Source organism: Micromys minutus (genome assembly GCF_963924665.1).
Source record: "Micromys minutus genome assembly, chromosome: 24".
In the NCBI taxonomy this organism is placed as follows: domain Eukaryota; kingdom Metazoa; phylum Chordata; class Mammalia; order Rodentia; family Muridae; genus Micromys; species Micromys minutus.
In genome coordinates, this window is record NC_137959.1 from 32,768,869 (window position 1) to 32,781,666 (window position 12,798).

The 12,798-nt window shown below is 44.4% G+C and overlaps 1 protein-coding gene across 1 annotated transcript; it reads left to right on the forward strand.

The window, feature by feature from the left end:
- Positions 1–3,920: 3,920 nt before the first annotated feature.
- TAT (tyrosine aminotransferase) lies at positions 3,921–12,204 on the forward strand (the record flags this gene model as incomplete). The annotated part of the gene is made up of 11 exons (XM_080937454.1): positions 3,921–4,155; positions 4,303–4,407; positions 6,251–6,318; positions 7,330–7,488; positions 8,088–8,226; positions 8,795–8,847; positions 9,664–9,816; positions 10,353–10,481; positions 10,875–10,958; positions 11,614–11,712; positions 12,064–12,204. The coding sequence occupies 11 exons, from the start codon at positions 3,921–3,923 to the stop codon at positions 12,202–12,204; spliced, it is 1,365 nt and encodes a 454-aa protein (XP_080793580.1).
- Between the last annotated feature and the right edge of the window lie 594 nt (positions 12,205–12,798).

Here is a 12,798-nt window from a genome sequence, read left to right on the forward strand (position 1 = left end):
TATTTGCATGACCATTTGCCAAACCCTTGCTGCCCTTTGATCTGTAAACCTGAAGCCAAGCAAACGGCCCCAGGAGCAGCTGTTCTGGAGCTTTGCAAACTGCATCCTAAGCCAAGGTCTCATCTAAGGAAAGAGAGAGAGAGAGAGAGAGAGAGAGAGAGAGAGAGAGAGAGAGAGTTGTTTTCTACAGAGACTAGTGAGGGACATGCACACAGGGGGCCAAGAAAATGAACGATGGCCATCTTTGATTAAATGATGGGGCAAAAGCAACGACTTTCATATTATCATTCCATCAATCATTTTGATCAAAGTTTATCTTAGAAAACAATTCCCAAAGGTTTTCAAACCACTGGCCAGGAAGGTAACTAGCCTTTCTGAAGATAAACCATCAAGGGGTCTAAGGAACTGTAAAATCAGGATGTGGTGGCTCACACCTGTCCCCCCAGCACCTGGGAGGCAGAGACAAAGATGTTGAGTTGGAGGCCAGGCTGTGATACTTGAGATGCTCAAAACCAAAACAGAACTGTTTAAAAATTAAGGTGCTAGTATAGAATATTCTAGAATTGAACATACCACAAACAGATTCAGGAATATACAGAATTCAGCATAAGCTAAAGCAACTTTTTAAAATTAGTAAGGTAGTACACACCTATAGTCTCAGCACTGGAAGCAGGGGAAGGCAGATCTCTATGAGTTCAAGGGCAGCCTGTTCTACATGGTAAGTTCCAGGCCAGCCAGAGCAGCATAGTAAGGCTCTGCTTAAAACAGCAGTTGGGGGTGGGAGCCAGCAAGATGACAGCCTGTTTGTGTGCACAGGAAGGAGGCATAGGACCACGGCCTCCGGAGTATCCTTAAAGTCTCTTCTCGGTGTTTTCTGTCGCAGGGAGAGCTGTCGGCCCCTGGAATGTGGTTCTGTTTCTAGAAAACTATCCCCCAAATAACAGGAAGCCTAAGATTTACCAATCTGTGCCGCACAGGATGTTCTATCTGCTTTATTTGCAATAGAAAACCTGAAAGTTTCCCCATGTCCAACAAGAATAGAACAAACAAGTACTGTGTCCATCAGAGGCGAGGTTTCTGGGTGTGGTGGTACATCTCCCGGTCATCCCAGCATTTAGGAAGCTGAGGCAGAAGGGTCAGGAGTTCAAGGTCAGCTTGGGCTACATAGAAAGACCTAGTCTCCAAAAGGAGGGAGGAGAATAAAATCAATCTCTTTGTATGATAATGCCCACACAATATATTAATATTGAAAACAGCCATGACATAGAACAATTTTGTTCAATAAATGTACATCACGTAGCAACTTCAACTTTTAGAAGGAACAATTTCAAAGTCAGGGAGCATTAAAAACAAATGAGAAAACTAACTTAAAGTTCTCTTTTTAAAGACTTACTTATTGGATTTTTGTCTATGGGTATTTTACATGTATGTTATAATGTGCATTCTGTGTGCATCTGGTTCCTATGGAGGTCAAAAGAGGGTGTTAGGTCCTCTGGGACTGGAGGCATGGATGGTTGTGAGCCATCATGTGGGTGCTAGGAACCGAACCCAGGTCTTCTGGAAGGGCAGCCAGTGCTCTTAACTGCTGAACCATATTGCAAACCTCAATAAAATTAGTTTAAAAAGTACTATTATTGTTGTTGTTGTTATCAGTGTGTGTTCAGCAGTTGGTTCTCTCCTTCCACAGTGGCATCTAAAGATGGACCCTAGGTTGGTGGTCAGGCTTGTACAGAAAGTGATGTTACCGGCTGAGCCACCTCATCAAGCTTTGAAATTTACTATTGCTTTATTATTTTTATAGTTTTTATTGCTTTATTAAAAATGTCAAAGAATCTTTCAATATGCAATCGATATAAAACAAATGAGATTGTGTGCTTTGGCGTAGGAGAGAGATCCTAGCAGTATTGTTGGTTCCTCTGTTAACCTGACAAGCTGCTCTGGGAATTTCCCATTGTTTAGAGAAAAGATAAAGATGACGTCAGATCCCCTTACTCACTGCGCTCTTGAACAGTTTTGTTCCCTAATGAAAACGAAGCTGCAAAGATTTTTGGCTGCCTTGTTTCTTGATTGATTATTAATTTGTCTTGACTGCCAGTTTGTTCTAACTGGAGTCCAGAACTCTGAGATATGCCAAGCGGACTAGGGCACAGGACAAAGGAATAGCAACAACGCCGACTACATTGATGACGATGACGCCGATGACGCCGATAAATGCCCACTGCCAAATGAGACCATGAGTCCACCTGTGCTTGGAAAGTTTATTAAATTATGTATGCATCCATCTCTGTATTTCTATTTCTCTACCTATTTTGGTGAATTGATGGAAATTTTTTATTGGTTTTCCTTGGAGTGCGGTTGAATTTTTGTGGAGATTATTTTTGTCCGTAGCAAATCCCACATACAGGAGATGAATATTCAACCAAGCTCTTACCAGTGCCTATGTCCAGGAGTGAGACAGTAGTGCACAGAGAAAGGGGTACCAGGAGGACCCTTATGTAAATGCATTTCTGTACTGTTAACACAATAGTTTTCATAACAAAAAGGACAATAAAGTTAATCACTGTCACCCCAACTGCCCCCTACAGTTTTCTCAAACATCTCACCAAATGACTAGAAAGAGTTAACAGAGAACTCCAGATGCTTGGTGTGAGGACAAACCCCAGATTGGCCCAGGGTTGGGGTGAGAAACAGCAGAGTGTGGGGGAAGGTCCAGGGGAGGGGCTTAGTTCTCACTCTTGACCAATAGCACAAGGGCTTCAGGCCCAACGCCCATTGGCTGAAACTATTTCAAGGGTCAGGATTGCACCTGAACTCATCATCAGAGGACTTGGTGGAGGAGTGAGTGCTCGTGGGCTTATAAATTTGTGTGCTCGAAGGCTGCTTTGCCTGGACGTGGAAGGTAATCCCCGAGGTAAACCACTGTGATAGTTTTTGGGATGCTCCTGGCTTTCTTTCCGATATTCTGACTTTTTCTGCCCAGGGCTGAGATGCTTTACTTTAATTGGCGCAAATATTCCTCTCTCTCTCCCCCCACTCTCTTTCTTCTTTCCCCTCTCCCTCTCTCTCCCTCTCCTCTCCCCCTTCCTCCTTCCCCCTCTCCCTTTCTCTTTCCTGATGGTATTATGGATTGGACATAGGTCCTGGCCCTGCTAGGCAACTGCTCCACCGCATCACATCAGTTTTACAGTCTTTGAGACATGGTTTTGCCCAGCTGCCCAGGCTAAAGTGCTGGGGGTCTCTGTGTGGACGGATGGTAACCCCTGAGCTTTGACGAATACTTTCCTGTCATTTTTTTCCCCTCTCCATTTAACTTCGAGCATAGGGTTAGGGTTGCATATAGAAAATCCCACTTACACAAGGCAGGAGAGATGACTCAGCAGGAAAAGCCCTCATCACCCAAGTGTGAGGATTAGAATTCGGATCTCTAGGACCCATGTGAAGTCAAATGTGGCAGTGCATACCTGTCATCCCAGAACCCACGGCAAGATGAGGCAGAGATCCTGTCTCAGACAGGTGCGTGGTGAGGACTGATCCCTGAGGTTGCCCTCTGACCTTCACACATTTGTAGTGGAATGTGCTAGACCGCACAGGAGGATGCGCATGCGCAAGTCCACACTCGCGCAGAAGATGAGAGGAAAAAAAAAAAAAAAAAAACAATCTCACTTGTAGTAGATGCCTGTTCAATTAAATGCTCCCTGTTAATTTTGGAAAGTGAGCTGCCCCCTCCATTTTCCATCCCCACAGGACATTCTTAAACCCCCCATATTCATAGCAAAGCCAACCTAAAAGTGAAAGTCTTAGAAAGACGCACGTTCGAAGTCAAACCTGCTTAGGTTTAAACGTAGCGTCCCAACTCAAAGAGCACCACCATCTTAGCCCTTCACTGAGATGGCTTTATTTCCCTGCAGACTTTGTGAGGCATGGACTCCTACGTGATTCAGACGAATGTCAACGACAACCTGCCTTCAGTTCTGGACGTGCATGTCAATATCGGCGGGAGAAGCTCCGTGCAAGGAAGAATGAAAGGCAGGAAGGCCAGATGGAATGTGAGGCCCTCTGACATGTCCAATAAAACCTTTAATCCCATCCGAGCCATTGTGGACAACATGAAGGTGAAGCCGAATCCGAACAAAACCGTGATTTCTCTGTCAATTGGTGAGCCTGGCCTCTTGATGGGGGGGGGGTGGCATTGCCCGCCCACCTCCCACCCTCTTGGGCTGGCTGGAAGAGTGAGAGATAAGACCCCATAACGTGGGGATGTAAACTCTTGGCGGTTCTTTTGCTTTCCTATTCCATGAACAGGAGACCCTACTGTGTTTGGGAACCTGCCTACAGACCCTGAAGTTACCCAAGCCATGAAAGACGCCCTGGACTCGGGGAAGTACAATGGTTATGCCCCATCCATTGGTAAGCTTGCCCAGAGATGAGAGTACCTTTAGGTCACTGCTATATAACAGAGTCTGATCTCAAACTAGTGACTCTTCTGCCGTAGCCTTTCAAGAGGATTCTAGGCATGTGCTATCGTGTCTGACTTTTAATGTGTGTGTGTGTGTTTTTTAAGTTAAATGTATTTATTTGTGTGTGAGTATGTGTGTGTGTCACACATAAACACAAAGAGCGAGACGGAGAAAGAAGGAGAGGCAGAGAGAGGTGGGAGAGGCAAGAGTGCATGGTGTGTGGCCACAGTATGTGTGTGTGGCAGTTAAAGGACAGCTGTGGGGACTGGATTTCTCTTTCCATCCTGAGGACTTGGCAGCAAGCACCTTTACCCACTGAGCCACCTCACTTGCCTTTCATTAAGCTTTTTAATGTAGGGCTTCAACCTATAATAATTGTCTTTGAGTTCCTGATCTGTAGTTCTGAAGAAAGAGCCTAAGATAAAACAGCCCTTTAGATTAGGGGAAGGGTCCCACTGCGGATTCTTAAACACAGCCATTGAGGTCTAATCTCTTTCCTGAGTTCATCTGCTGGCTGCCACCTCCTCCTTAGGTACTCGAACAGAGTTATCCCTCAAACACTTCGGCCATTTTTACCTCAAAGGCCAGTCTGGCTGTACTCAGTCCTCTAGGCTGGACATGTATTTATACTTTTGCCCCTGTAATTAGCTCCTTCATTTCTTTATGGTTTAAAGCTCTGTTTTCATTCTGGCCTTGATCTCATTGATAATGGTTTAACGGAACATAACGAAGAGTGGCCGAAACATTGCAGGCAGAAGTTATTCCTGAGAGCAAAATACTTCCCCTAGTTAGGAAAGTTCCATCAGTCAAAAATGTCTCTCCTAAAGATTTTCGCAAATTAATTAATTAATTCCTGGCTTTGTCATCATGTTGTTTACCTCCCGCTGGCTATTGTATGCATTGTATACATTATCTCCTACTGGGTATTGTATACATTGATCCATTCTTATTGCAGAGTTTATTAAAAAAAACAAGCCAGTTTCATACTAACACCAGATTCAAAAGCTTTTTCAGGAAGGGTCAGAGGCATGGCTTTCAGGTGGATTACATTACATATTAGAAAATTACTTACATATTAGAAAGCTGCATACAACCACAATTAAATTCAAGACTCAAAATTAGGTCTTAAAATATTATAACGAGGACCAGTAAGATGCATTACTGGGTAAAAGTGCTTGCTGCCAAGCCTGGTGATCTGAGTTCAATTCCTGGGACCCCCCATAGTGGAGGGAGAGAACTGACTCCCCAAAGTTGTCCTCCAAACGCCATACATGTGCACAGCCACATAATACCTAGGCAGACAATTTAATTATCCAGAGTGTTAGGAAACTGGGATCCAACCTTTATCTGGCAAGGGTTCAAAGGGTCTGAGCATGACCCATAAAGGAGGGGAGGTGATGGTTACCTCCAGGGATCTATTCTTCCTCATTAATGAAGTGAGGGGCGTTGACCACTATTGCTTAAAAGAGCCATTAGTAAACTGTTGATGGCATTTCAAACAGTAGATCCCATATAGTGGAGTTTAAGGCGTAATTAATGTCCTTACTTAGAGCAGAATAAAATATAACCATAGCATTCATGATTTACAGTGTCTTTATGCTGGTTGTTGTCATACGTTTGCACTTTTAATAAGACAGCAACAGGGAGTTGATTCCCTTCACTCATGACTGAACTGTATAGAATGAACTGGTCCTAAGCAAGGCTAGAGGGTGGCTGAAAGCAATGCCAAGGTTCGGGCATGACTGTCAATCAAGGGATGAAAACCTCCAGCTTTCTCTCCTGTTTTGTCCCAGGATACCTATCCAGTCGGGAGGAGGTTGCTTCATATTATCACTGTCCTGAGGCTCCTCTGGAAGCTAAGGTGAGCCTGGGTACCAGCTCAGAGGATGCTGAAGGCAAGCATACTCCTTGCTCTTGTCCCACAGGGGTAATGGTTTGGGGGAAGCTTAGGAGAATCACTGTGTAGCAAGTTGTAGCAAGTTGAGGACTTCTTACACAGTTGGGGTCATTGATCAGTAATTGTGATTAATATCACAATGGTATAAGAGCTGTCTCTTGGCATATACTGTCATCCTATAGTCTCAGAGGATCCCTCAAGGTCATCCTAGATTTGGTTCTCTTCAAATAATCATTGAGAAACTATTAACAAATAGTAAATTATTTAATTTAAAAGAATTTCTCATTAGAACGTGCTTATGAATGTATCTGCCTTCATGTTAGGACACTGAGGCAGCACATTAGGAGTCTCATGGCATACTGGATGGGAGGCAGGGCCAGCCTTGGATGCTGCCTTCCCCTCTCCTGATCTAAGAGGCGTCTCTCATCTGTGTTCAGAGAACAGTCAGGCTTCAAATCTCTGTTCAAAAGTAAATAAATAACCTGGTGGAAAACAGTCCAAGGTCAATCGAAGGTCTCCCTTGAGAGCTGGTTGAGTCATAACCAGCTTGTCCTTTTTAAAGTGATTTGCTTAATTTTTTTAAGTGGCCACCATTTTCACCAATATTTAGAGATATCTGAGAGATGGTTAGAAGAGAGATAGATACACACATAGACGGTAGATAGACAGTAGATAAGTGATAGATACATGATAGATAGATTGATGATGGATGATCAAGATAGATAAATAGATGATATATAGATGATATATATATATATATATATGTATATATATATATATATATATATATATATATATATATATATATATATATATATATATATAGACCGACAGACAGACAGACAAGGTAGGTTTAGCTAGGCTCATCACAATCCTTACTATTTCTTTGGGACTTATTAAAATAAGTTCATTAATACTTTCAACTCACACACATGATGAGCTCTCTCCTGAGTCTGCCCTTTCCTCTCTTCACAGGATGTCATTCTGACAAGTGGCTGCAGTCAGGCCATTGAGCTATGTCTAGCTGTGTTGGCCAATCCTGGACAAAACATCCTCATCCCAAGGCCCGGGTTTTCCCTCTATAGGACTTTGGCTGAGTCTATGGGAATTGAGGTCAAACTCTACAATCTATTGGTAATTAAAAACATGTTAATGTTTATTTCATCTTATATGTATGGGTATTTTTGTCTGCATACCATATGTGTGCCTTCTAGAAGAGGATGTCAAAGTTCCTGGAACTGGAGTTATAGATGGTTGTGAGCCATCATGTGATGCTGGGAATTGAACCTGGATCCTTGGCAAGAACAACAAGTACTCTTAACTCCTGAGCCAACACTCCAGGCCGTAACTTAATTTTTGACTCAAATACTCAGTTACTAACCTGTAAAAACAGAAGTGATCATTGTCATACAGAGACTGGTCTGAAAATGGGAAGTTGGAGCCAAAGGCAGATTTTATCCTTTTAAAACTTTGCAAGTTCATCTACTTTGTGTGGACATTTGTGCATGTGGTCGGGGCAGTGAGTTTAGCGTGCATATGCAGTGGCCCGTGTGTAGAGGTCAAAGACAAATTTTTATAGGTCAGTTCTCTCCTCCCACCATGTGGCTCCCAGGGCTGGAACTCAGACCATTAGACTTGATGGCCTCTCATTTATTCTTTACACTGAATTTGGAGGCAGCATATTCATTCTAAATTGTTTAGAAACATCTTAGTCTCGCTTTTTTCTTTCCCAGCCTGAGAAGTCTTGGGAAATCGACCTAAAACAAATGGAGTCTCTGATTGACGACAAAACAGCTTGTCTTGTTGTCAACAACCCGTCCAATCCCTGTGGCTCTGTGTTCAGTAGGCAACACCTTCAGAAGATTTTGGCAGGTAAGACTACCCACACTGGGAGGAGGTGGGAACAGCGTCCTTTAGGTGCTTCCTGAGGGGCAGAATGTCCTAGGTCTGCAATGGAGGTGGAGAAAGGCCAGCACTGCCTCCATGATGCTGTGCCAAGGGGCCCCAGGACTTGTCTAAAAGAGGAAATGAGAAACACATCCCTAATCCAAAACTGAAAGATTAGAAGTGCTCAAATAGCAAGTCTGAATAAACATCCTCAAATCCCTCCCTTTAAAACCACAAGCAAGCAAGCAAACAAAACCCTCCAACCAAGCATAATGATCAAATACTCAATTGTGAAATACCCTGATCCCAGTGGTCAAGAGGTAGTTCACCCATGTTTGTCTTTCCTCACTACCATCCTGTGGAAGAGAGAGTTTAGAATGTGTGCTTGAACGGCACGGTTAGGCTAGACATCCTGGGAGAACACCGGAAGTGCCGAGTTCCCAACAGGATGATCCGTGAGCACGGAACGTAGAGCCCAGAGGGTTGGGCATGAAGGAAATGGTGACATAATCTGAGCTGAAAATGATGCCAGCATTGTTTTTGTTATTCCCAGTGGCTGAAAGGCAATGCGTCCCCATCTTAACCGATGAGATCTATGGTGACATGGTAAGTCTGGGTTGGGTCACATCACAACAGGAGTCTCAGTGCCATATTATTTTCTGGGACTTGGAGAGTTGCCTAATGGAATGTTCAGAAACATCTGGCTATTCCGTGCTGGCCTTCTCAATAAGCACACAGACTCCTCAGCTTAGCTTTTCATTAGTTAGGCTATTTTATTCAAAGAGCTTGGTAAAAGCAAAAGTTCTTGTGATCTCCTTGAATATAGACACCAAGGAAATAGAATATAAGGCACTTGTGGATTTCTTGTTTGTGACTCTTACGGATCTGTATTTTGAGTAGTTGTTGGGGAGAGGGGTCTTGAAAATGTAACTTGGTGGTCAAGTACATGCCGGGTAGCATGCTCAAGTCTGGGTCTAATTCCTGCCATCAGAACTTAAAAGAAAAAGTGCACAGGCAGAAGAAGACCGGTTGATATTAGTCTAGACTTCTTTGGGAATATTACAAATCCGTATGTGCTGTGAAGCCTTCTAGTCTCTCCAAAAGTCTGCATTCTGCAACATAGCTGGGCCCAGGAGATTGCTAGATACTGGATATTGTTAGATATTGAAATTTCAATAGTGCAAGTTTCCAGAAGTGGTACACACCATTGGACTAGTGTCATTGCCCTCATGTTAGGCTTCCTTTAATCCAGACCACACCAAATTAAATGTCTTTGGATAAGTTTTCCTGAACTAGGTGGGATCCAGTCATGCCTGAGGGTGGGGAGGAGCCTGTTAATTCCTGTCCCTCAACATCTGAGAAAAGAGATGGGGGGGGCACGGGATCCAGAGGAAAGCCTTCAAGAACACCTGTCTTCCTCAGGTGTTTTCAGATCGCAAATATGAACCACTGGCCAACCTCAGCACCAATGTCCCCATTCTGTCCTGTGGTGGGCTGGCCAAGCGCTGGCTGGTTCCTGGCTGGAGGTTGGGCTGGATCCTCATCCATGACCGAAGAGACATTTTTGGCAATGAGGTGAGAGCAATATGGTAGAATGGTGTGAATAATTTAGTATATATATTCGGTTTGGGATACTCAGTGTTGTGGAGGGAGGGTCTTCCCCCAACCCCACCCCCGTTCCTGACTGTGTTGTTTTTGGTGACTGGAAATAAGATGGGTGAAGATATAGATAGATAATCCACATCCAAATCCAGTTTTGGGTCTCTGGGTCTGTGAAGACATTCCACCTGCTTCCCATTTTAAGGCTATAAAAAGGCAAACAACCACTATTACTCATGTTTTATGGACCTATTTTTATTTTACCTTCATCACACCCTATGAGAGCATTTTACAGTCAAGGAAAACAGGGTGCAGAGAAGTTACATCATCTGCCTACAGTCACACAAAGGTTTGTGACAGAGAAGGACCACAGGCCCAGGTGGCTTGATGTAAAAGGGTCACCAGGTGCCGTCTTTCCTGAGGTTGAAAACCCGATAGAAAGATTAGAATAGAGCCACAGCATACGGATGCTTTAGAAAGGCTAAATAATTTATCTCCCGTGGGGGTTCTAGATTCGAGACGGGCTGGTGAAACTGAGTCAGCGGATCCTGGGACCATGCACCATTGTCCAAGGCGCTCTGAAGAGCATCCTTCAGCGTACACCTCAGGAGTTCTATCATGACACGTTAAGCTTCCTTAAGGTAAAGGGCAACTAGTAGCCTTTCACTTGAGGACTTTGGGATCCCGAGAACATTCAGCAGAATTAGGAACAATGGATGGCCCTTTATTTCTGAAGCCCTGTGCAACTGGGGCTTCCGAATCAGAGGAGGCATCAGAGTTGCTCTCCATAGGCAGCTTCCTCCACTTCTTGTAACTCACTCCATCCTGCTAAGAGCTTCAAGCGATGATGTTTTGTCCTTGTTGGCTCTTTGTGCTATAACATTAAGTCTTCAATGAAAGTTCTACCTTCAATGTTTTTTTCTTTTTTAAAAACTGCTTTGTTACATAAAACATTACTTATGAAAGTCGAGGTTTTCTTTCACTTAAAATTTGGTCCTTGATTTTTTTTTCTCTCTCTCTGCCTCTTCTTGTAGTCCAATGCAGACCTCTGCTATGGGGCACTGGCTGCCATTCCTGGACTCCAGCCAGTCCGCCCTTGTGGAGCCATGTACCTTATGGTAAGTGTGTGTGTGTGTGTGTGTGTGTGTGTGTGTGTGTGTGTGTGTAGATGTGATAATGCACAGGAGATGGCTTGCCAGGTCGTCATGGGTGGTCACGCAGGTTATTTCTCCATCCACAAAGATAAGTTAGGCACCGGACCTCATCATTTGAGAAACTGTCTTGTTATGAATTGTCCCAGTGCTTTGATTGACCTGTGTTCTCAACAGCCTCTCAGTAACTTCAGTATAGTCACGGTGTCATGTCCAAATACAAAGGCAAGCTTTGTGGTTCATGACTAACAGTCACGTTGGTTCCTAAGGAGGTCGGGGGACCACATAGGTTTTGTTTGTCTCCAGTATCTCTAGCGCCTCTTGTGGCTCAGGGATGCTAACTGTACAGCAATGAATGGGCTAGACCCCACAAGGTGAAAAACAACCTGGTCCTGATGCCTCTTTTACAAAAGAGAGAGATGCCATTCCTCTCTGTATTTTCCCCTCAATAAACTAAAATACGGACATAACCATGTTCTCTTCCCTGTGTGTGGGCTACTCAGTTATGCATGGCAGAGGTCCCAGATGACTTCAAGGACTCTCTGCCCTCATTTTTGGCATAGGAAACTGATCTGTATTCCTCCAGTGACACACTGGCCTTCTCTCTTTATCGTGGGTCCAGGTGGGAATTGAGATGGAGCATTTCCCAGAATTTGAGAATGATGTGGAGTTCACAGAGCGCTTAATTGCTGAGCAGGCTGTCCACTGCCTCCCGGCAACGGTGAGTGCTGGTGTGGGTACCTTCAGACATTCCCAACAGCCCCTGCAGACCCCAGAGATCTTTCTGAGCTGTGGTTTAGCCTGACATTTTCTCCCATACCAAGTGTTCCCCCTCATCCTTATCCCCTCTGAACAGGAAGAAAAGTTGGAGGCACTCACTGTGGGTGGGAGGAAAGTTATCTATTTCAAGATGAATTAACTCAGTTATCAACTCAGTTCCCTCCAGTGGGTGGAAGGACATCCCTATGGAATGGCATTGCTCTGTCTTGCACACTAGAGGCCTGGTTAGGTTAAGGTGATCCAGTATCAGATTTGGTTGCCCTGGAGATAACAGGTTGTTGTTTTTTTGCAGTGCTTCGAGTACCCAAATTTCTTCCGAGTGGTCATCACAGTCCCCGAGGTGATGATGCTGGAGGCTTGTAGCCGGATCCAGGAGTTCTGTGAACAGCACTATCACTGCGCTGAAGGCAGCCAGGAGGAGTGTGATAAATAGGCCCTCACACATCCTCCGGCAGACATGTCCCATGCAAGGAGGGCTGGGCTGGGCTGTTTCTCCTCAGGGAGCCAGATGTCCCTTCTGGGAGAGGGACCTCCAAAACAATGCATCAAGACGAGTATTATTTCTTCTTCCCTGAGTCACAGCCAACATATTCCTGGAAACCCAGATTCTCCCCTTACTAGGCTCTGCTGGAGAGACTCATGAGCTCATTACCCCATGCATACACATGCATACACAGGCACGTGAGAGCGTGTGTACACACACACACACACACACACACACACACACACACACCATATACTTTCTTTTCATGAGGGTACCAGACCAGTGTACCAGAAATAAACCTCTGAGGAAGGCCAGAGCTCCGGATGAGAGAAGCAAAAGGTGGAGGATGCCCCTCCCCCATTTCCTCGGGCTGACATAGGAGCATCCTTTCCAATCAGGCCAGAAGTCATTTCTTGCGGTAGAGCCACACCAAGAGAAGTTGAGGACTTGTGAATTTGGTTAATTATGTTCTAAACACATTAAGAAACCTGATATTTAAAGGATCCTTGGCAGAATTTTTTACTTTTTTTTTTGTAAGGAATT